This window comes from Pristis pectinata, chromosome 5 (genome assembly GCF_009764475.1).
Source record: "Pristis pectinata isolate sPriPec2 chromosome 5, sPriPec2.1.pri, whole genome shotgun sequence".
In the NCBI taxonomy this organism is placed as follows: Eukaryota; Metazoa; Chordata; class Chondrichthyes; order Rhinopristiformes; family Pristidae; genus Pristis; species Pristis pectinata.
In genome coordinates, this window is record NC_067409.1 from 18,916,027 (window position 1) to 18,941,895 (window position 25,869).

Here is a 25,869-nt window from a genome sequence, read left to right on the forward strand (position 1 = left end):
AGGAGCAGATAGGGAAGCAGATCCTAGAAAGGTGTGAGAATAACAGAGTTGTTGTGATGGGGGATTTTAATTTCCCAAACATCGATTGGCATCTCCAGACAGTTAGATGGGGTGGAGTTTGTTTGGTGTGTTCAGGAAGGGTTCTTGACACAGTATGTAGATAGACCTACAAGAGGAGAGGCTGTGCTTGATTTGATATTGGGTAATGAACCTGGTCAGGTGTCAGATCTTTCAGTGGGTGAACATTTTGGTGATAGTGATCATAATTCTATCTCCTTTACGTTAGCACTGGAAAGGGATAGGACAGACAGGCTAGAAAGGTGTTTCCTTGGAGTAAAGGGAATTATGAGGGTCTCAGGCAGGAAATTGGAAGATTAAATTGGGAACAGATGTTCTCTGGGAAAAGTACGGAAGAAATGTGGCAAATATTCAGGGGATATTTGTGTGGAGCTCTGTATAGACATGTTCCGATGAGACAGGGGAGTCATGATAGGATACAGGAACCATGGTGTATGAAGGCTATAATAAATCTGTCAAAAGGAAAAGAAAAGCATACAAAAGGTACAGAGAGCTAGGTAATGTTAGAGATCTGGAGGAGTACAAGGCTAAAAGGAAGGAACTTAAGAAAGAGATTAGGAGAGCCAGAAGGGGACATGAGAAGGCCTTGGTGGGCAGGATTAAGGAAAACCCCAAGGCATTCTACAAGCATGTGAAGAGTAAGAGGATGAAATGTGAAAGGATAGGGCCTATCAAGTGCAGCAGTGGGAAAGTGAGTATGGATCCAGAAGAAATAGCGGAGGTACTTAATGAATACTTTACGTCAGCATTCACCATGGAAAAAGATCTGGGGGATTGTAGTGGGGACTTGCAGCAGCCTGAAAAGCTTGAGCATGTAGATATTAGAAAAGAGGTGGTGCTGAAACTTTTGGAAAGCATCAAGTTAGATAAGTTGCCGGGACCGGATGAGATGTACCCCAGGTTGCTGTGGGAGGCGAGGGAGGAGATTGCAGAACCTCTGACGATGATTTTTGTGTTGTCCACGGAGAGGGGAGAGGTTCCGGAAGATTGGAGGGTTGTGGATGTTGTTCCCTTATTCAAGAAGGGGAGAAGGGATAGCCCAGGAAATTATAGACCGGTGAGTCTTACCTCAGTGGTTGGTAAGCTGATGGAGAAGATCCTGAGGGGCAGGATTTACAAACATTTGGAGAGGTATAACATGATTAGGAATAGTCAGCATGGCTTTGTTAAGGGCAGGTCCTGCCTTACGAGCCTGATTGAATTTTTTGAGGATGTGATTAAGCACATCAATGAAGGGAGAGTAGTAGATGTAATGTGTATGGATTTCAGCAAGGCATTTGATAAAGTACCCCATGTGAGGCTTATGGAGAAGGTGAGGAGACATGGGATCCAAGGGGACGTTGCAGTGTGGATCCAGAACTGGCTGGCCCACAGAAGGCAAAGAGTGGTTGTTGAAGGGTCGTATTCTGAGTGGAGGTTGGTGACCAGTGGTGTACCTCAGGGATCTATACTGGGACCCTTACTATTTGTGATTTTTATAAACTACCTGGATGAGGAAGTAGAGGGGTGGGTTAGTAAGTTTGCGGATGACACAAAGGTTGGGGGTGTTGTGGATAGTTTGGAGGGCTGTCAGAGGTTACAGAGGGACATAGATAGGATGCAGAGTTGGGCTGAGAAGTGGCAGATGCAGTTCAACCCAGATAAGTGTGAAGTGGTTCATTTTGGTAGGTCAAATATGTTGGCGGAATATAGTATTAATGGTAGGACTCTTGGCAGTGTGGAGGATCAGAGGGATCTTGGGGTCTGAGTCCATAGGACGCTCAAATCGGCTGTGTAGGTTGACTCTGTGGTTAAGAAGGCATATAGTGTATTGTCCTTCATCAATCGGGGAATTGAATTTAGGAGCCGAGAGGTATTGTTGCAGCTACATGGGTCCCTGGTCAGACCCCACTTGGAGTATTGTGCTCAGTTCTGGTTGCCTCACTACAGGAAAGATGTGGAAGCCATAGAGAGGGTGCAGAGGAGATTTACAAGGATGTTGCTTGGAATGCGGAGCATGCCTTATGAAAGCAGGCTGAGGGAACTCGGCCTTTTCTCCTTGGAGAGGAGGAGGATGAGGGGGGACCTGATTATGTAAGATGAGGAGAGGTATTGATCGGGTAGATAGTCAGAAGCTCTTCCCCAGGGCTGAACTGGTGGCCACAAGAGGACATAGGTTTAAGGTGCTGGGGAGTAGATATAGAGGAGATGTCAGGGGTAAATTTTTTTTTACTCAGAGAGTGGTGAGTGTGTGGAATGGGCTGCCGGCAACGGTGGTGGAGGCTGATATGATAGGGGCTTTCAAGAGACTGTTAGACGGGTACATGGAGCTGAGTAAAATAGAGGGCTATGGGTAAGCCTAGTAATTTCTAGGGTAGGAACATGTTCGGCACAGCTTTGTGGGCCGAAGAGCCTGAATGGTGCTGTAATTGTTCTACGTTCTATGTTTATTGACATTCTCCAGGGTCGAGATTCAGTAGCCTGGCAACTTAATATGCACATAATATGCTTGATTCTAATTAACAGTAAATAATATTTTGTTTGTGGAGTTTGTATTCTGTGATCAAGTCAAAAAACTAATTACAGCAGTAATTTACAAAAATTTTTGATAAGCGTGGGGAACAAAGAAATAGACAAAGAAAGTTTGGGGAATTATTTGAGAATGTAAGCATTATGGAAAGGCATTACCAGTGTAACAACATACCTGAAAGTGAAGAACTGTGGATGCTAGAAGACCAAATTAAAACCAGAAAATGCTGGAAATACTCAGCTGGTTGGAAGCATCCGTGGAGAGAGGAACAGAGTTAACGGAGTCAATCACAGCATAGAATTGCCATCCTGAAGGACCTCAGTAAACCCGTTGGGTTAATTGTTATTTTCTGAGTTTAGCTCACAAATGATCAAATTTAATGAAATCAGTTTCACAATTTACAACGCTGCAAGTTGATCTCGCACCTCTGTAAGATATCTTTATTAGTCACATGTACATCAAAACACACAGTGAAATACATCCTTTGCAATAGAGTATTCTGGGGGCAGCCCGCAAGTGTCACCACGCTTCCGGTGCCAACATAGCATGCTCACAACTTCCTAATCCGTACTTCTTTGGAATGTGGGAGGAAACCGGAGCACCTGGAGGAAACCCACGCAGACACAGGAAGAACATACAAACTGCTTACAGAAGGTGGCCGGAATTGAACCCGGGTCGCTGGCACTGTAATAGCATTATGCGAACCACTACACTACCATGCCTAATGTACCAAATGTACTGGATCACCAATGTAGTACCATAACCTTTTGGTGACCATAAACGTTCACAAACATACAGTATACCTACCAACTGGTTTTTAGCAACCTGGTGGTAAATTATTTACATATCTAAAGCACAGTCACCATTATCAAGCTCATATCCAGACTGGAGGAATGTGTTCTGTAAGTAGCTGGAAGCTTGTGGGTCTGAGTTTGTCTGTTCAGAATGTACATCCCAATGACACAATGGAAGGCAATTTTAATCGCTGAAAAAAGGATGCAGTGATTTGAATGAATAATGATGACCATGGTTTATTCAGTGATTTGGAAGTGCAGGTTTCTGTCTCCCCAGATGCTGCCTGACTGCCAAGCACTTCCTGTAGTTGCCAGTTATGATGGTATCTAAGCTAGTTCTCAGAAACAATTCTGACATAACTGATTGTATTTACTTTACAATAGAGTCACAGAGCATATCAGAACCATTCAAAACAAGAACATTTACCGCTGAAGGCAAATTGTTGGACAAGCTTGATTAGGATTAATTTGGGTTCTGGAGGAAAATCTTGCATTCGATTTTACTGAACTTAACCTTCATTGTTTAAGAAATTATTATAATATTGCATCATAATTAAACACAGAGTACCTGTAACCTGGTCAGAACTAATTCAGCAGGAATAATTATAGGAGGAAGAATTGGGTGAACATTCAAACACAACATATCAGAATGTTAAATCTTCACCTACCTCCACTATCATCTTCACTGTGGGTAACGTGGTAGCAATATTCTGTGGATGTGGAGGTCGAACAGTTATTGGCACACAACCTGCATACAGGCATCCATAAAATGCTGCAATTAAGTCTATTCCTGCATGAAGGACAAAATATTTTTCATCTCAGTATCTGCATTTTAAATTACAAAGCCCCATGTTAGCGCAGCATAGATCTCACAGCAAACTAAGTTGTAAGGTTGTCTCTAAAAGCTACCTAAACCATTTCAAAAAATGTTTAATTAAATGGAATTCCCTGTATTTCATCAGCTGAACATTATTCATTTAGACAATGAACACATTTACCACAAGAAAGGCTGAAAAGGAGAAGGACGTATTAAAGGGTTTAAACAAAAATTATAATCTGACTCTACCTGGTGGATAAACCAAAGCCACATGATCTCCATCCTGTAAGTGTCCTCTCTCCATCAGCATAACTGCTATTTTCTCTGCTCGTTTATGCAGCTGAAGGCATGTTAAAGAATTGGCTATTGTTCCCTGGTAAACAAAAATAAAAGGCGAATTGTGATTACTTCATTCACAGTTCAATGATCACTTTAATGGAAATTTTGGAAGGTTCAAGAATTAGGAACAGCATTCAGACCCCTCATCAGGATCCACCTTGGATGTTAACTTCTGAACATCTGTTCATCAAGCAGAACCTACATCCCTTTTATATACTGAACAGAAGATTGGTATTGGTATCAGTTGATGAGAGTAGATCTGCAGAGAGCATCTTACGAGTCACCACACTCTGGCGCCATCTTGCATCCATGATCATGATTACATTATATTTATAGGAATAGCAGTTAATGGTAGAATTAATATTTTCAGTCCAGAAACAGGCCATTTAGTCAATATTGATCCACATTGTGTTCCCTGTGGGCTTCCACCCAAATCTCTTCACCTATTCCTTTCTCCCTCATCTGCGTCTCCACCTCCCTGCATATACACGTATCTGCGCTTTTCACCTCAATGCCTTGAGTTCCATGTGCGCTTGGTGGAGAATTCCCGACTAGATTGTTCTTCCATCTTATATTATTGGCCCCCTAGTTCGGTTCTCACTCATTTGGAAATATCTTCTCCAAATCTACCCTATCAAATCTATTCATAATCTTGAAAGCCTTGGTCAACCATCAATTTGTTCAATCTTTGCAGATTTCCACTACCTTTTTTATTACTTTCTCAAGTGAATCTGTGGTCTTTTAATTACATGTGGACCAATTGCAATACACCGGGTATTCTGAGCCACGCTTCTACATGTTTAACATTTTATCTCTACTTTTCAATTCTTTACGAAAGAAATAAAATACCTTGTTTGCTTTCTTTTCCTGTCAGTGGCCTCTAACCTATTCAGAGATCATCAGGAGATAGATAACTTCCTTTATTCAATGATTAGACAATGCAAAACTTACCCTAGAGTTCAGTAGTGTGAAAAGCACATGGTCAGGAGTAGTTTGTGCACGCCATTGTAGAACTTCAGCCAGAAACATAAACTATAACAAGAACATAGTGATAACAGGCTTAAAAAATGGAATGCTATGAGGATATGGATTGTGTGCAGTAAGATGCTACATTGGTGCTGAAATCCAACTTGATTCATTGATTTAGTTTATAAATAATTGGACGAATAGAGGTCATAAGCTCCGTTGGCCCACTTCCCCATTAAACCTAACAAATGAAAATGAGATTTACAATGGGAAAAAGAAGTCAACATCATAACTGTTGTCATAAATGTAGCAGAAAAAATACAGGTGTGGGACTATTTTAAACAGGTGTACCTGAAGATTCAGCAGGGTGATAGCAAGTGCCAGAGAAACAAAAAAATAGAAACATAACATTTCAGAGCTCTGTACAAGATGCTTTAGTCTCTGGATTCTGGTCTTGAATATGCTTTAGGTTAATGCCTGTGAAATGGCTGGGACAGATTGTTTAATTCAAATCAGGTATTTCTTCAAATCTATAAAACAAACCTCAGCTCAAAAACTCTGTACGTGACCAATGTCTACGTATGCAGTCACACAGACAGCTGTTTGAAATTCAGATACTCATTCAGTCAGTTAATTTTGTTCAGGCCATTCCAATGAACCAGTTTAAACCCCCCCCCCCCGCCCCCCACCATTGATAGACCTTAACTGAAGACCGCAATGTCTCAGAATGAAAGAAACGGCAGAGAAATAGAGTTTCAAAACATCTTTTTCCACAGCCTAGCTGACCAGAAACGAGCTGAATCAAGAAAGCAAAAAACCAAAAGTGAAACAATAAGTTGTAGACAGGTAGAGCTTAGTAATAAAAACAAGAGATGGAAGTGGGAAGGAAACATCTTTTCACTCTGTAACCTGATTAAATAAGTAATTCTCTTCAGGCCATTTGTCATACATGGTCTCTTCCTTTACATCCTGTATAATTGTCCACGTGCATCTTGTGCCTCCCTCCCCCTCTGGACAAGTAATTAATTATATTTGTGGCATTAACAATTATTGCAAATTTGAATGTGTGTTTATTTTTGTCTGTAAGCTCATAATGTTGCAACTCATTTCTGTTTAAATGCTCTTTAATAAATGCTCTTTAAGGGCATAAACATATGGTAAAAATTTAGTTCGACTGTAATTTAAAAACAGCATTGGACATTAAAGCTGTATATCCAGTCAGATTAATTATCATAATGTCAAATGTAATTTAAAGTAATTTTCTAATCTGACTGGAATTGCTGTTGAAATTTGGCTGATTAGCAAGGCATATTAAAGGAATAATCGTGCAGAGAGGTCTAACACTGCATCCTAGGAGCCAGTACTGGTGACTGGGATTGTTATCCCATTATAATAGTGGAAGGGTGTGATGTAGCCTGCACCTACCCCCAACCCTTCATCCCCACCATCGTCACTTCACTATCCAACACAACATCCAATTCCCACAGTCCCCACCAAGCCCATCCACATCACTCACCGTCCAACACGCCACCCATTCCCACAGCAGCGATCTACTGCAAGGGTTGCAGATTTTTTACCTTTATGCAATATTAAAATCTGTAATTTTGTCAGTTTCATTTTTGCGTAAATTGGAGTCAAGACTTTTCAGAGCATGATTTGTTTGGAGTCTGCCACAAAACAGTACTACTCACCTTTCTACCTTGGTCATTATCTTCAATCTGCCCTAAATCTCTTCCACTGGCCTGGGCAATTCTCTTTCCTGATACCAGATTTCCTACCATTACAGAAGCAGGACCAATCTCTGCAATGAGCATAAAATCCCAGAAGAACTACATCAGCAAATAGTAACCACCAAAACAGAACGAGTAGTAAGTCTGCACCCTTATTGTCAATACAAGGTGGCATACTTTATCAAAATATTTGGTGCATAATCATATTAAGAAATGCAACTCTTAACAATATTTCATCTGTTTTAACTTGGTGCTCCAGTTACAATATAATTTGCAGACTCAAAAACAAAACTATACTAAAAGGAAGATAAGGATATTCTACCCTTTGTCACATACAAATCCCTTCACTGATTATCCCTTCAATTATTTTTCATAGATATAATTTAACATTGAGCTTGTGGAAGCAAAGATCTTTACCTGGTTGTTTCTGCCTTGGTTTGGGTAGATTTGTTACGCAAGTGTGTGGACACATTAACACATTGCATGGATGGAGAGAACCTTCTAAAAAGCACTGTTTGGTTTCAGAGAGGTGTATACCACCCAGAGGAGTTTTTGGAAGAGTATTAGCTGGTACCAGAGCCAAGCAGTAAACCCCTACTTGATGAATACCGTCGATTGCCTTAAAAAAATCATTATTGAAAGTTATACACAACAATCATTTTCCTAATTGCACAAGTCAAGCATTTTCAAAAAAAAAGTATAAGCATCACCAACATATTTGAATGACATCTGTACAGAAGAAGGGCATATTTGGCTTACTTTCATATAAATTCATTGCTATTGTTGTTTCTATCATGAAAGGTTTATTAGTACATGAGCATTTCTTTGATTAAAGTTTGCTATTTTAGAGTTACAACATAAGAATTCCATTGCAGAACACAAGGTTTCTACATCAGCCCCAAAGAACACACTATAACATGCTGATCACACTATGGCTGTAAACCTCAAGGATGGTGGTCAGGAACATTAGAAACATGATCAATATATTTGGTGAAAGGCATGGTTTCAAAGGTAACCACTGGCTAATCTAAGTTAATGAAATAAAAGTGACACGTATATATAAAAAAAGGTTAACTTGTTAATGAAACATTTGCCAGTAGAAATGTAAGGAGAAAATATCTTTCTGAAGTCAATGCTAATGTAAGTGAAGGAAATTTATAATCATCAACAATGTCTAAGTCTCACCAACATATTTTGAAAGGATTCCATTCAACACAAGATCCAACAGATGAACAACATTTGCAAAAATATAACTGTGTAAAAGGAAACATTTATGTGAAAGTATTTCTTCTTGCATTTAGTTTTCTCCATTTATCTCTCCTTATCTGAAAGCTGTGTGCAATTCCAAGAGCATACACATTGCTGATGCAGCTTGACTATATACTCCAATCTCAAATCATGCATCTGATTATTCAATTTTATTGGACAATTTATTGATAGGGCCATCACTGGCAAGCCTAATCCTATCCTCATCCAATTTCCCACAGTCGCAGAAATTATCAGTGGACACAATAATAAAAGGAGTAATTTTAAACCATATGCATGATCTCCAACCCAGTGACTAGACTCTCAATTGGCTGTCAAAATGTCAGATACTTATTTGCCATACTTCAATCAAATGCAGTTTTGGTGATCATCTTTACCTGAAGGACTCTACTCATCCACTGAAAGCTATCCTCCTCAGTAGAATCTGGTCTCTGTTCAGCAATGATTACGATCCTCTCATCATGCAAAACATTTATAGAAAACACAGCTATTCTGTTAACAAACAAAGATGAATCAAATTAAACGACTAGCACTGAAATATTACAATGTGTAATCCAACAACAGTTATTTAATTTGAAATGAGTTCTTATTCATTTTGTATTATTAGTCCAACCTTAAACTGTGACAATCCCTTTATTTTCCGGTCATAGTTCAGCCCTTCACCTAGCTGACTGTAATTTAACTCAGAGTCAAATGGATCAATATGCAAACTTGTGGCCTTTCACAAGGCTTAATGTCCCACCATAAACCCTGACTCAAACAGTCCTGGCATCTAACTTAATGAATTGTTTCACAGTTATTTATAACTATTTTTGTTCCTTTACCATTGGCTATTATGTCTGCAATTTCCCTTCTCAGTGAATATATAATTTTTGAACCCTTTTTTTGTTGATAATAAGAGTTTAATTAATGCCAAAGTGTTTCCATGTGCAAGTCGTGTCCATTTCCTGAATGACATATCTATAATGATTAAAAGTTCAAATAAAAATTCAGTTAAAATTCTATAGATTTAATTGTATCATACAAGATTTTGTTCCTTCAAGTTAACGTAAAAGAACCATTTTGATCAAATTGATTGAGCTTTTTGAGGAGGTGACCAAGAGGATTGACAAGGTTGATCTACATGGATTTTAGCAAGATCTTTGACAAAGTCTTGCATGGTAGGCTGGTTCAGAAGGTTACGCTAGATCTTGGGTGAGATAGCAAATTCGATACAAAATTGGCTCAGTGGTAGGAGGCAGAGGGTGTTACTGAAGGGTTGCTTTTTAGATCATTGACCTGTAACCAGTGGTGTTCCGCAGGGATCAATGCTGGGACCTTATTGTTCATCATGTATATTAATGACTTGAAAGAGAATGTAAGTGGCATGGTTCATAAGTTTGCAAAATTGGTGGTCGAATGGACAGTGAAGAAGGTTGTCTTAGGTTGTAATAGAATATTGAACAATAGAGACAGTGTGCCGGGAACGGCAGATGGAATTTAATTCAGATGAGTGCAAAGTGATGCATTTTGGGAAGTTAAACCAGGCCAGGACATACAGAGTGAATGGCAGGGTCCTGGGGAATAACAAGACCTAGTGATACAAGTACATGATTTCCTGAAAGTGGCGACACTGGTAGACAGAACGATGAAGAAGGCGTATGGTATGCTTGCCTTCATCGGCCAAGGCTTTGAGTATAGGAATTGGGGCACCATGTTACAGATGTACAGAGTATTGGTTAGACACCACTTGGAGTATTGTGTGCGGTTCTGGTCACCAAACTACAGGAAGGATGTGATTAAGCTGGAGAGGCTGCAGAAAAGATTCACAGGAATGTTGCTGGGACTGGAGGGCTTGAGTTACAAGGAGAGATTGGATAGGCTGGGACTTTTTTCCCTGGAATGAAGGAGTCAGAGGGGCGACCTTATAGAGATTTATAAAATTATGAGGGGCGTAGATAGGGTAGATAATCATAGTCTTTTTCTCAGGGTAGGGGAGTCTAAAACTAGAGGGCATAGGATTAAGGTGAGGGGGAACGATTTAAAGGGTACCTGCAAACTTTTCATAAAAAGCGTTGAGTACAGGGAACGAGCAGCAAGAGGAAGTGGTAGATAGAGTCATTGAGTCATGGAGCTATAGAGCATGGATACAGGCCCTTCGGCCCAACATGGTGCTCATGCAGCTAGTCCCAATTTCCTGTGTTCAGCCCATATCACTCTAAGCCCCGCCCCTCCATGTACCTATCCAAGTGCTTCTTAAATGACACTACTCAGTGCAATAGTATGATACTATTGAGTGCAATGGACATGGGTACAATTACAAGGTAGAAAAGATATTTGGTCAGGTACATGAATAGGAAAGGTTTAGTGGGATATGGGCCAAATTCAGGTAAATTCAGTGTAGATAAGTAGCTTGGTGGGCATTGTCGAGCAGGGCCGAAGGGCCTCTTTCCGTGTTGTATAGCTCCATGAATCTGTGTGTGCAGTGAACAATGAATACAAAGGCAAAATACCACAGATGGTAAAACAAAAACTGAAAATTCAGGCAGGCCAAGCAGCAGCTTTTTTTTCATTTGCAGATCATCGACCTGAATCATCAACATTGTTTCTCTTGCTCTCCAAAGATGCTGCCTGACCTGCTGAGCATTTTCCAGCATTTCTATATTTTGTGGAGAATCACAAATACCTAGAGGTGAGTGATCAGCACAATAGTCTTTTCCAAGCAACTGATGTGCATAAAACAAAGTTGATAAGCACGTGATCTAAATTTTGTCTGCCAATTATGAAAAGCTTCTGTGGAAGTTTAAACACAGTGGTTCAGAAGCTGGCTGGTGGGGAATGGACCAAAGGACTAGCATTTGACCAGAAGAGAAATTGGGGATTGGCAATACAGCAAGGGAGAACCAGAAAGCTGGAGATCAGGGGGGTGATGGAGGGGATAGTGGAGGAGAGGTCTGGAGAGGCTCCAAAATATAAAGGTAAGGTGTTGATCTACTTGGCAGGCACGGAACTGGGAAGAGAAAGTTGTCCTTGGACACTCCCAAACCAACATGTCCATATTCATTGTAATGCTCTAAAAGGAGGTCTGTACAGAGCATGACATCATCAGTGTACCTCTGACATAGACATGGTGTCAGGGACACAAGTGTGACTCATGTCAGTATGTACTCAGATGAAGGCAAGATGACCTTGAATTAGTTGTTATCCCATCCCACTTCAGGTAAGGAAACTGCAGTTGAATAATGCTAAAATACAAATAGCATTTGTGATTGAATTTCCAGGCATCTGATTTTTCTCAACCAGAATTTTTATAGATAATTAAACTTAAGAAATGCAACAGTTAATTCTAAAACCCATTGTTCGCAATCAATCTCCCATCAAATACCCAATCATCAAAATGTTTACGTTGATCAATGTGAATTGCACGATTTATGCTGCCATTCAGAATTCAGTCTCAGTGCAAAACACTTTGCAGGATCATCTCTGAGGCTTAATATCATACAAGCTGAGCACAGACACAGACCTTCCTCTGTAGACAAACTTCATTGGTTCCACTGCAAGTGCTGTTGCCACAATGTCATCGGCATTGTGTCGCCGCCCACTGACAACCATCAGACCATCCATTTTTCCCACCACAAAGACCATTCCGCCGGGGCCAACAAAGCCCAAGAGTCCGGTTCGGACAAATGGATATTCACTGACCGGAGCACCCGAGCTCATCATGGGAAACATCTGGAGCAGGAAATAAATGTGGTGGGGAATGGAGGATGGGGAGCAGAATCAATAAAACAGATAAACATTAAATTACTTCAAATAACAAGGAAGTTACACAATGGACATTTATTAAGAAGTGTGAAGAGAAAGGGCAGTAACAATTGAAGTAATATTTATGAAAGATCAAATCTCTTTGGTAAATCTAATTTAAAGCATTGGTGGGCAGTCTATGAGGCAGGAGCAGGCAACCTGTGGAAGGCAGCAGTGGCTGCTCTGGAAGACAGCAAGAGGTCCTCCAGAGGGCAGCAACACACCTTGCAGCCAGCAACAGTCTCTTTCCTCTCCTCTACCCTCTCTATCTGCCCACAGCCCTCCCACTGGTTCCACACCCTCACTGTTCCCACCTGCCCTCCCCACCCCCCTCCCTTGATTCCATGGTGTACCTTCCTCTCCTACCAGATTCCATCATCGTCAGCCCTTTGTCGCCTCCACCTATCACCTCCCAGCTTCTGGCATTATTTCTATTTTCCCCCCATCCGCCTATCATCCCTCCCCCTCACCTGGATTCACCTATCACCTGCCAGCTCTTGCTCCACCCCTTCCCTCCACCATTTTATACTGGCTGCCTCCCCTCTTTCTTTGTCCAGATGAAGAGTCTCGACTCGAAACCTCGACTGTCCATTTCTGACCACAGATGCTGCCTGACCCGCTGAGTTCATCCAGCTTTCTGTGTGGTGCCCAGTGTCCAGCATGCACTCAAACACATGCCAGATGCTTGAGGAACTTTCTATACCTCAATGAGATGGCATGTCCCTTCCTAATGGAACTAATGAAAAAAACATGAGTTTTTCTCTCTCCCCACTGTCTTTATTTCAGATTTCCAGCATCTGCAGCTTTTTGAATTAAGGAAGCTATCCCTCGGAAACAAGGCAATAGACTCCAACTTGCTGGAGCTAGAGATAAAGTTTCAACTGACACCCACAAGAAAAGATGCTACAGGTTGCCTATTGACCCAGATTAGGAACAGGCACGTGGCAATCTGTGAAATGGAGAATATGGATGCTTGCCTAGCAGGGACCTCCCAGATCAGTAAATGGGTGCCCTGATATCTACTATATGAGGTTACAACCTGCCATCCTAACCCCTTAAGAATTCTTCCTCCTGAGAATCTAGGAACACCATTGGAACTTCATGAGGAAGCCCAGTTGGTTGCTCTGAATAATTTGGCAACTGGAAGTGAGACAGTACATAGAACACCACAGTACATTACAGGCCCTTTGGCCCACAATGTTGTGCTGACATTTTATCCTGCTCTAAGATCTACCTAACCCTTCCTTCCCGCATAGCCCCCTATTTTTATATAATTCATGTGTCTATCTTAAATGTCCCTAATATATCTGCCCCCACAATCTCTGCCGGCAGTGCATTCCACGCACCTACCACTCTCTGTGTAGAGAACTTACCCCTGACATCCCCCTTATACCTTCCTCCAATCACCTTAAAATTATGTTCCCTCATGTTAGCCATTTTCGCCCTGGGAAAAAGTCTCTGACTATCCACTCGATCAATGCCTTTTATCATCTTGTACACCTCTATCAAGTCAAGTAGTAATATAAATAAATAAATAAATAAATAAATAATGACTTTGCAATTGGGAAAAAAAATTACCTAATTGCCACAAAAAATGACTGTGTCAACTAAAATACAATACACACAATAAATAATCATAAAACAAGAACCAAAAATACCTTGGGCCCGAGGTTTAGTTTGAACTGAGCATTTTCCAGTGCTATGCTCTGAGATTTGGTTAGAATCTTGTGAAAGGCTGCTGAATTTTAAATTCATTGTGCACAATCATTCATGCTGCTTTGAAATACATTGCACCAGAGCCCAGACTCCAGATTGAATTAATTGCCATTGTTAGTTTCTTGTTAACTCTTCATGGTACAAAACAGAAGCTCAGTGATTCTCATCAGAATCTCTATGCAGAGTTCACGGCTGCCACATCACTGCTGCACTGACTGCTGGGAAGTGAGTCAGCACTTAAGGTATTCTCATGGCAGTCACAGTACAGTGGCAGAAAAGGTAGCCATGGAAGTGAGGGAAACCACAGGAGCAGGAGCAGGAAGGAGAAAATAATGTTCTGCTGTACATCTGGGCCTGCCCCATACGATGAACTTGACTGATGACTTCCATTCAGGAAGTGGCCCCAAGTGGCTTGGTGGTAGACAAGGTAGGCACGGTAGTGTAGCGGTTAGCATAACGCTTTACAGCACCAGCAACCTGGGTTGAAATCCGGCCACTGTCTGTAAGGAGTTTGTATGTTCTCCCCATGTCTGCATGGGTTTCCTCCGGGTGCTCCGGTTTCCTCCCACATTCCAAAGATGTACGGGTTAGGAAGTTGTGGGCATGCTGTGTTGGCACCGGAAGTGTGGCGACACTTGTGGGCTGCCCCCAGAACACTATGCAGAAAGATGTATTTCACTGTGTGTTTCGATGTACATGTGACTAATAAAGATATCTACACTTGGTACCACTGTAAGCAGGGTGCAAGTGACTGGTATTGGTATTGGTTTATTATTGTCACATGTACCAAGATAAAAGCTTTGTTTGCAGGCCATCCACACAGATCATTTCAAAATATAAGTACATTGAGATAGTACAAGGGAAAGGCAGAAAATCATGTTACAGTTACAGAGAAAGTGCAGTGCAGGCAGAAAATGAGGTGCAAGGCCCATGACAAGGTGGATTACGAGGTCAAAAGTTCATCTTTAACGCACAAGAGAACTGTTCAATAGTCTTTTAACAGCAGGGTAGAAGCTGTCCTTGAGCCTGGTGATGCCTGTTTTCAAGCTTTTGGTACCACTGCAAGCAGGCTGCAAGAGACTCATTCGCTGGGTAGCACTGCGACCAAACCCACAAGGGTCAGAGGTTTTCCCCAAAAGCTCCAATTCTGCCAGCAGCGGTGCAACTGCACACGGCTGCTATTAGGCAAAAGGCAGCTGTGCTCCAATTGAAGTGCCTGGGCCTATTTACCAAGGGTCAGCAATCAACCTGGAAATGATCACTCCTGCCATCTAACACATCCAAAATGGCCTCTGTGCACAAATGGCAAATAAAGACCTGCTCAAACATATCTAATTTCAAGAGAATTATACTTCAAACTGCTACCCGATTGCACTAACTCATGGCAGCTACAACAATTAGTGTTATGCAAATTAGTAAAAACCGAAAGAAAAACAATTCCCAAAATTAGTGTAACTTTGGGCACAATTTAGGTACAAAAGTGGAATCTGACCTCTTGACCTTCAAGAAATTCACTATTTCATGCACCATATGCACAGCTACAGAATGTGCTGTTATTTTCAAACTGATTTATAAAATAGAAATAAGATTAAGACTTTGTTTAATCTCATAATTTTAGAGTTTCTTATTTACTTTTGGCTCCTAGCTAGCTTGTAGAATAGTACAGCTGTGAGTTAAAGCTGCTGGGTTGATAGCATTGAATGTACCAGTGCCGAATTTCACTGACAGTTCTGTTTATTTAGTGCTGAGTATCAGCATTTGTGATTAGTTGTGGAGGACATAGTGGGTTGGAAATCCCTCCCTTGTCAGTGGCATTAAATGTGCTATATAATCATGTGGTGTCCTGCCTGTGAAACTGATTCCACTGAAGACTAGGAAAGTCAGTTTGCGGGGAGAGTACAACATGACTACAACATGCAATTAGTGCTACCTACTGGGATGAATTTCTAGTGAAGTGCATTGAGGATTGGAATGGCTCGAAATCTATCCACATCTTCTGCTTCCCTTCACAATGTATAGAGAGGATAAGGAGAGCTTCAATAGTTTTGTCACTGTCCAGAAGAGGGTGGGGTAATTATGTTTATTTCCCTGCTTGGAGGCACTACCATCAGTTCTTGAACCAACCTGAAAAACCCTAATGCTACCTTGGACTATGTTTCTTTTTGCGTTAATGTCATTATGTTTATTTTGCCATGTATAATTTATGTTAATTTAAGTTTTTGTTAACTTGCATTTGTCGTGATTGTAATGTACTGTGCTGCTGCACAAAGGTGATTTTCATGCCATTGATACCCTAGGTATGTATGCCCATGACAATAAACTTGAACTTGAACTGAGTGCATCGAAGACTCAGTAGATCTCAGTAAATGTTTTACAGTGCAAACCATTTATGGTGTTAGATTTGAATTCTCCTCAAACTATATCATGTTTAAACTTGGAAAAAATTAGGAGTGGTACTGTTGATCCTTCGCTTAAATTTGAGGAAATTTGGAGTCCATTTATTCAATATTTTCACATGATATAGATCCCCGTATAATAACCTTTTAATTTAGAGGAACGGAGTTGACGACATAATATTGCTCTGTTTCTATTGAGAAGTTTTAGTCCAGTTTTTTTTTATTTTTTTTTTCCTTAGCTTAGTTTGGTTTGATATATTGTTTATAATTTTTCTTATTGTTTTGGGGATTTTTTTTTCTTTCTTTTATATTTTATAATAAATCTTTTTCCTTTATATTATGTTAATTTACTAACAGATCGTTGGATCTACAGATTTTTTTTAATACTTTATTGTTCTTTATGATTATCCATGTCATGATTGTTCTCCTGATCTCTATGAGAACATGTATAGACATTGATATATTAATCTGTATTAATTTGAAAATTAATAAAAAGATTGAAAAAGAAAGAAAGATTTGAATTCTCTTTCAGGAAGCAAGAGAAAGATGGGAAGAAAACTGTTAAGCAGATTCATTTGCAGATTGATTTTCGTCTGATGCTTAATCCCCTGGCCATTAGTGCAAAACTAATATTGTTATTCACACCAAACTTTCAGGCCTATTGAGCTGATGGCCTCTCTCGGCCCACTGGGCCAATGATCCCCCCCCAACGTACCAGGCCGACGACCCCTCCAGCTCGCACCCCCACCTCACCCCACAGCCAAATGGCACTGGGTCAACAGCCCTCTTCCCTACTAGGTTCACAGCCCTCTGGTCCACTGGGCCAACAGCAATCCAGCCAGCAGGGCCAGCAACCTTTGTACAAAGGGAAACTAATAACCACGAGAAGGTGAGCTGACCCATCGAGACTGTCCAACACCATGATTGCCAGAGCAACGACAAATTTCTTTCTGCACTCTGCAGCAGTAGAATCTCCTGAGAAAGTAAATGTAGACATATTTTGTACCTCAAAAGTGTTCTTTGTCATCCCTGATAGACCGTAGTAGGATGTGCCCGCAGCGATGGAACAGACACAGAGTTCGCCAATTTCATCCGTTCTACAGAGCAATGGGATTCCTTCTGGTCTTACAACACACATCACACCTGCAGAAAAGCACAAGGATTGGTAAGATTAATTCAACAAAACTTTCAAAGACTTAAAGTTCCACTTCTACTGAGTGTGTAGCAAATATCAATTACGTCAAATGCAAAACAAGGCATTGGTAATTATATTTAATTTGTTAATTCAATTCCAGCAGAAGTTCTCATTTGGAGACATGAGACTGCAGATGATGGAATCTGGAGCAACACACAAAAAACTAGAGGAACTCAGTGAGTCAGGCAACAGCTATGGAGGGAAATGGGCAGTTGACGTCTCAGGTCGAGACCTTTCATCTGGACTGCTGAAGGACTGATGGTCCAGAAAAAAGGTCTCGACATGAAACATCGATTGACCACTTCCCTCCATAGAGGTATGTGCCACACAAAGAGCTCCCCCTCCAGTCAGACCTAATACAATCCTTCACTTTTATTTAAGCTTGGTACTAAGGACAATACCTAATGTCCACAGAGTAATAAGTCTGGCTTTACAACACACTTCACACTTGCAGAAGGGCACATGGATTGGTAACCTTAATTCAGCAACAAAACTTTCATAAGCAAGGTATACCTAAAACCACATTCTTTCATATCCTTACCCTAAATCATTCCTTTGTTAATGTATGTTACAAATTTACTATACATTCAAACTGTATTTAAATAAAACTACAAGTGAATCTATACAGTTTCCTTGGCTTTATTTTGTTTAATTAAGTAGACAACAAATAGAAAATGAGGCAAATGCAGAATGAGGAATCACTGCTTATTATACAAACCAGTTTGAGGAAATGTCACAATTATAAAGAAGAGTTTTGCAATAAAATGCTGGAAATACTGAGCAGGTCAGGCAACATCTGTAGAGTAAGTAGAGGGAAGCTGTTCCCATTAGTGGATTGGCCAAAGACCAGAGAACAGAATTAACATTTCAGGTTGAAGGTTTTTTTTTAAACCAGATGGAAGGTTATTAACCTGAAATGTTAATTCTTTCTCTATCTCCGAATGCTGCCTGGCCTGCTGAATGTATATGCAGCATTTCCTGTTTTAATTCCGTTTTCTAGCATCTGCAACCAATTCATATTGCAACCCCTGGACCCGCTCACTCTCATTTTGGCGGCTCTCAGTACCCTCTGACGGTTATCAATGCTGCTTAAACAAGGAAAGAGAAATGTACTCTAGCCTACTCTTAGGGATATTTGATACAGGAAACAGTTTAAACTATAGATGAATTAGTTGACGTAAAAGCAAGAAGTACATATGGGAATATTTTACAGGATTGTATCATCCATTACAGCAAGTTGTGAGAAATAAATACAATGGCTTTAATACAATCTCTGGAGTCCTTTCAGAAAGTGATTCAAGTGGCAGACCAAAGCCATCTGATTTTCAGAATGTATTCAGGGGGAATGTCCACTTGCTAATGTTAAACAGGATTATTACAAAATTAACAACAAATACATAAATAAATATAGATTTGTCTAAGGAAGGCAGCGACTAACAATCCAGGATGTGCCTCGAATACCAAATAAGATAACAAACGGAATGATTGTGTAACTGAACCTGCGAGACTTGAAAGGAGCATGGAGAAATTAAACAAATGAGCTACAGAGTTGATTTCAGGTACAGACGAATGTGACATAATGAACATTGATACATTAGCAACCAAAGAAAAGGAAAAAGGAACTGGAAGTGATTACCATTCTGCCAACATAAAGCTGTTATTAGTGAAAATGGGGTTAATTAAATACTCCTCTGCAATTTGAAGCCTTTTAATTCAAAACAGTTATTTTAACACTGCAAATCATTGCTGGAACACAGATAGAAAAGTGAGAACTATTTGAAGCATTGTACATTCAAAAAGATACAAATGAACTTCAAAAGGATACTAATGGACTGGAAGACACACAAAGAATTGTATTGATTAAGACTCCGAGACATACAGGTCTGTGTCTAAGCCTGTTCGAGAATCTGAGCACAAACTGGTGCAATATCAAGGGAAAGACAGAATATGTGCAGTTTGAATCTGACACTATACAAGGAGCATCTGTCTGCCAAGGGTGCAGGATAAGAAAGTGACCATGCAGTATTTTAAAAGCAGGTTTCACTAGTGTTCAATTCAAGACAAAGAGAAAAAAATCTCACAGCACTGATGGATCTCAGGAATAGATCTCAACTGATGACCTAATATATTCAATCACTTCTAAAACTGGAGTGGAGTTGGGTCGGGTGGTACATTCAATAAAGGCACTGAAGATTATAAAGTTAAGGAGGTAGAGAAGAAATGCCTTATGTGGCATTTGGATAACAGGTAGGCCATGTAAAAAGGATGGGTCTATTCAGCTGGATGAGCATCCTGAATTGTTCAATTTCAGATACTGTATAATTGAAATGCAATAACACATTTGTCTGTGCACTGCAGCAGGACTCCACCAAGTAAAAATCTCTCATGCATGAACCGTCGATTGAGGCAAGGGAATAGAGAGGCCACGAGAGACTGAGAGTTTGCTTTTAATGAAAAAACACACCCATTGTGCAGAAGACAAAATTATGAGTGGCTTAGATAGGGAGAAAAAATTCCCCCTCAGTTGGTGTGTCTCCAACCAGTGAGCATAAGGTGAGGGATAGCAGATTTAGAGGGGATCTGAGGAAGAATTTTTTCAACCATATGGTGGTTGAAACCTGGACCGTACTGCCTGTGGGGGTGGTGGAGCAAGGTACTCCCACGACACTGAGTAATTATTTAGATGAATACTTGAAGCACCATGACATAAAAGGCTACTGGCTGAGTGCTGGAAAGTGAGATTATGTACCTGATGACCTCCATGGGGTCTGTTTCCATGCTCTATAGCTCTAAGGCCAGTAGGATGGACTGCTTAGGCTAAGTGACCACTTTTACTGTTGCCTTTTCTACCTACTTCTTTCCGCTATCAGGTGGAATATTGTTACTTTAATTTCATTTCTTGTGGGGATGTGCAAAACTAAACAAAAATTACATTTTGTAAAAGATAAAGTATGCATTTTTTGCTTTAAGTGCTCACTTAGACATTTGTAAGATAATTATGAATGAAGAAATTTTATTTCTTCTGTTTTAAATTCTGTAAATAACTGTCAAGGGCTTGCACATCACAAACAAGTTAGCATCGCACTAGCATAATGTAATATAATTAATTCAACTATTCATTTAAACATCTTCTCTATTCATCATCCAACTATTCAACACAATTAGCATGGAAATGTATTCTACAGACATCATCTTCCTAAACATTGCTGCTACATTTGATGCTGCACACCAACTACTTTAAAGATGTATTTAATAATTCAGAGGCATTTTAATAATTTACTGAAAAACATAACACAAAGCACAATCCATTTACAGCTGATTAGCTTAATCTCCATGTTGAGTTGATAAAGCAACAAAATAAATGTATTCCATCAAGCCATACCTCCAGGCATCACCATTCCAACATCTTGTACAGTCAGAACAGACAGCTTTTCTTCAGAGTCCACTCTTATAACCCCATAGCTCAAGCCATGCATGGAGAGAACACCTCGACCAGGAGGCTGATTGGTATCATCTGTTGGCCTAAAATATAGAGTGATAGAGTTATACAGCACGAAAACAGACCTTTTGGCCCAGCTCATCCATACCAACCAGGTTGTCTACTTGTGCTAGTCCCACTTCTCCACATTTAGAACATAGAACAGTACAGCACCGGACAGGCCATTTGGCTCATGGTGTTGTGCCGATTTTGATGCTAATTTATACTAATTGTCTTCTTCCTGTGTATTACCCATATCCTTCATATTCATGTGTCTATCTAAAAATCTCTTAAGCTCCACCAAACTGCCTGCTTCCACTATTACCCCTGGTCGCCCATTCCAGGAATCTACCACTCTGCGTAAAAAAACTTGTTCCTCATGTCGCCTTTGACCTTCCCTCCTCTATCTAACCTTAAAAGCATGTCCTCTGGTGTTTATTTCTACCCTAGGGAAAAGATTCTGACTGTAAATGCTTCTCATAATTTTAAAAACCTCTATCAGGTCCCCCCTCAGCTTCTGACACTCTAGGGAAAACAACCCAAGTTTGTCCAACCTTTCCTTATAGCTCATACTCTCTAATCCAGGCAGCATCCTGGTAAACCTCTGCACCCATTCCACAGTCTCCACATCCTTCCTATAATGGGGGTGACCAGAACTACACACAATACTCCAAGTGTGGTCTGACTAAAGTTTTACAGAGCTGCAGCATGACTTCCTTATTCTTATACACCCCTACCAATGAAGGCAAACATGCCATATGCCTTCTTTAGCACCTTATCCATATTGCATAGCCACTTTTAGTGAACTATGGACTTGAACCCCAAGTTCCCTTGGCCTATATCCCTCTAAATCTTTCCTATTCATGTACCTGTGTATGTGTCTTTTCAACATTGTAATTGTACCACTTCCTCTGGCAGCTCGTTCTATATACCCACCACCCTCTGCGTGAGAAAGTTGCACCTCAGGTCCTTTTTAAATCTTTCCCCTCCCACTATGTATTCACACACTTAAAATTTAATGGAAAATATCATACATTTTTTTCTAAAGAAGATTTATACATGGCATGGTGTGAAGAATGATGTTGGATCAACAGTGAAAGGATTGTTTAAGTGTGTTACATTTTTCTACAAAGAAACAGAACTGTTCATTTGGTGAACATGTCACTTAAATTATAGTCTGGAATTATAGTCTGAAACCAAAAGGACATTTTTATTTTCACACTGCAGCCAACAGCAAATTAGGGCCTCTGGAGTGAACTGATGGGGCTTTGAATCATAACGTCAGACAGCACGTAATCAGACTCGTTGGACCATCGAGTCTACACTGGCCAGTAAGCACCCACTTACACTGATCCTACACTAAACCAATTCTTTGATGCAAATTCTCATTAACTCCCCCCAGATTCTATCATGCACATTCACATCAGGGGTAATTTACAGTGGCCAATTAACCTGCAAGTCCACACACCTTTGGGATGTGGGAGAAAACTGCAGCAAACATGGGAAACCCACACAAAGGGAGAACATGCAAACTCCTCAGACAGCACAGGATTGAACCCAGGTCGCAGGAGCTGTGAGGCAGAACCTCTACTAGCTGCACCACTGTACTGCCCGTGGTCCATTCCAGAGGAGAAAAATATTCTGATTTTTTCCCAAGGAATAAATTATCACTCAATTCAATTTAGTGCAATAGGAAGATTCTACTTTTTATTTCGAATTCTGGAATACTGAATAAAAAATGCTGACCTTTCCACATGACATGCAAAAGAATTGTTCCTGTCTGGTTTTTAAAGAAGTGAGGCTGAGCTTTTCACTTTATCCAACACCATACTGATTTTTCCTCAGTTAATGGTGGGAAGTGTGAAGTACGTCTTCCTCTGCCGAGTAATTATTAAAAGAGACAGTAGCTGTGAACCCATCTGCTGTGCATACCTGTAGCCAGAAAGTCTATGTAGGGCAAGGCAGGATAAGTATGGTATGTATTAAAATCAACTACAATTGTTAATATCCGAATTGCTTTGTCAATTGAAAGCTACACTTTTCACATGCAATGGCCAGTCATCAAAACAATGACCAAGATGCTGAAACCTAGCCCTTCTACTTAAACTATCAAACAAATCAATGACATACCTGCGGATAGCTACAGTAAGAGCTTCAGGTGAACTAGCACAAGGACAGATTACTTCAGGACGCAATCCTTTGCTTTGGAAAACATTCAGGAATGCATCACAGGAAGAAATAGACCCTAAGGAGTAAAACATTTACAAATTATTAGAATAACCTTAACAATTCAGGTACTAATCTAAATCACACAATGCAAGCACTATTGTATTTTTCTCACTGCTAAATGGAACTTAAATGCAGGGCAACTGCATATAACAATGAGGCCATTTGAAATTTGCTCAAAATTCTCCAGAGGCCTCCATGACTACAACTTTCCTGATAATTCCTGCACAAGCAATTCCACACAAAATGTTCAGTTCTCTTGAAACAAGCTTCCCTTCCATCACAGCAGCAAATGAACCTCTCTGCAATGACGGAATGGATCAAGTTCTCTCCTACAACCAAAATAACAATGGCAGAAATCAGGCAGAACTTGAGTTTTAGGATTTTTGCTTGCAGTTAGGAAATTCCTAAGTCTGGAATCACTCTGTGGTTAATAATAATAATAATAATAAAAAATCCCTTAATCACTTCCAATGAGAAGAAAGCAGATCACCAAACGAAGATGATATCTTTAAAAAAGCTCTCTGCACAGTGTCCAAATCAGCACAATGACTGATCCATTGCTGGTAAAAATTAATGCAGGCACAGGAAATTACATACAGCTCAATGAAATAATTTTATATACAATACCAGTTGCTAAATTTTTTTAAACAACATAATAGACTGTGATTCAGTAATTATCATTTTAAGTTACAGAAATCTCACAATTCCTGCATCCAGGTGAATTAATTGTGATGCAGTAAAACAAACTGCTCATTTTGAAGAAAAAATTAACTGTGGTAAAGTATCCCTTAAGGTTTTTTGACCCAAGGGCCCTCAAACCAATGAATTAGATTCAATATGTGATTGCCATAGAGAAAAGGCATGAAAAGAGTGGTGAGAAAACAAGCTCTGAAAGTGGCCAAGGAATGCTGGCCTTCATTTCAAGATACCTTGTAATACAATAGAGGTGAGCTATTGAATAAGGTCTTATTCAGTCTCTGCCTGGGATAGCGTGTTTGATTTTAGGAACAGAAGAAAGGTACCTGACCTTGGAGTAAGTACAACAAAGGTTCACCAGAATGTTACCAGAATGTGAAAATTACAAGGAATGATTACATATTCTTCATCTGTACTCAAAAGTCGTAACCTCGCGGAACCACTGCTGTCTAGATTCTGTTAGGGAGTAAGCTCTGGCCTTTTCACCCACTTATGATGAAGGAATAGCAATATGTTTCCAAGTCTGGCTAATAGGCAAATTGAAGGGAAATCAGAAGCTATGGTACTCTTAAATACCAGCTGCTCTTGTCCTTCCGGTGAGCAGAGGTTGCAAGTTTGGCAGGTGCTGCTGAAGACCCCTCTGCCCAAGCTGTTGAACAAAAGGACCTCAGAAACAAAAGCAGGCCATCTCGCTCCACTATTCAATGAGATCACGTGAGATCCTTTAGTGTGTTTTCCCTGCCTTAATTCTATATCCCTCACTCGATTCTTTGAACATTCAAATATCTATCAATTTCTGTCTTGAATATACTTAGTCGAGCCCTCTTGGGGAGAGGATTACAAAGATTCACTGCCCTCTAAATGAGGAAATTTCTCTTCAACTCAGTCCTGAATGGCCAATTCCTTACTTTAAGACTGTGACCCTCGGTTCTAGACACCCTAGTCAACATCACCCCTGTAGCCACCCTTCCACGTCCTGTAGGAATTATGAACATGTCAGTGAGATCATCTCCCATTACTCTAAACTCTAGAGTATAACTCAGTCTGTTTAATCTGTCCTCATATGACAATTCCCCCATCCTAGCAATCAAATTAATGGACCTTTGCTGCATTCCCTCTATTGTAGTGCATCCTTTCTCAGGTAGGAAGACCAGACCCAGACACAATATTACAGGTGCAATCTCACCAGAGCCGTTTATAATTGCAATATGATGCAGTTGAATACTCTCGTATTCAAGTTGTCTTCCAATAAAGGCCAGCATACCATCTGCCTTCCTAATTGTTTTGCTCCTCCCCCTCCCCTGACCTTCTTATTCTGGCTTCTGCCCTCTTCCTTTCCAGTCCTGATGAAGGGTCTCAACTCAAAACGTCACCAGTATCTGCAGAATCTCTTGTGTCTCTGTAATTATTTTCTGTACTATGTTAACTTTCAGTGATTCATGTACAAACCCTCAGGTCTATCCAAAACATCAACACTTTGCAATTTCTCGGCATTTTAAGAGTACTTCCAATTTTATTCTACCTCACATTTTTCCACATTATATTCCATCTCTCATTCACTTAGCCTACTTACGTCTTTGTGAAGCCTCTCGGCACTCTCCTCGTTACTTACACAGTCACCCAGCTTGGCTTCATTAGCATACTTGCACGTATTACACTTGTGCCTTCATCCAAACCACTGCTGTTGAATATGAATGGCTGGGATCCCAGCCACAGTCTCTGCAGCAACCCATTAGTCACAGCCTCCCAACACAAAAATTACCCATTTATTTCTACTCTCTGTCTTCCTCAGTATATTTAATATCAATCCCATGAGTTCAAATTTTGTTTAATATCTTCTTATTTAGCATCTTATCAAAGGCCTTTTATCAGTCCAA

The 25,869-nt window shown here is 40.3% G+C and overlaps 1 protein-coding gene across 2 annotated transcripts in view; it reads right to left on the reverse strand.

Moving 5' to 3' along the window:
* Positions 1-25,869, reverse strand: part of LOC127570339 (disco-interacting protein 2 homolog C) — a 504,340-nt gene that overhangs the window by 90,675 nt on the left and 387,796 nt on the right. For both annotated transcript variants that reach the window (XM_052015787.1, XM_052015786.1), the window contains exons 17-26: positions 23,198-23,312; positions 20,972-21,111; positions 17,401-17,537; positions 12,002-12,210; positions 8,877-8,991; positions 7,651-7,852; positions 7,195-7,304; positions 5,489-5,569; positions 4,448-4,571; positions 4,050-4,171 (exon numbers count right to left, since the gene is read on the reverse strand). In XM_052015787.1, the coding sequence (XP_051871747.1) occupies positions 4,050-4,171; positions 4,448-4,571; positions 5,489-5,569; positions 7,195-7,304; positions 7,651-7,852; positions 8,877-8,991; positions 12,002-12,210; positions 17,401-17,537; positions 20,972-21,111; positions 23,198-23,312 (1,355 nt within the window). The remainder of the gene's footprint in view (positions 1-4,049; positions 4,172-4,447; positions 4,572-5,488; positions 5,570-7,194; positions 7,305-7,650; positions 7,853-8,876; positions 8,992-12,001; positions 12,211-17,400; positions 17,538-20,971; positions 21,112-23,197; positions 23,313-25,869) is intronic.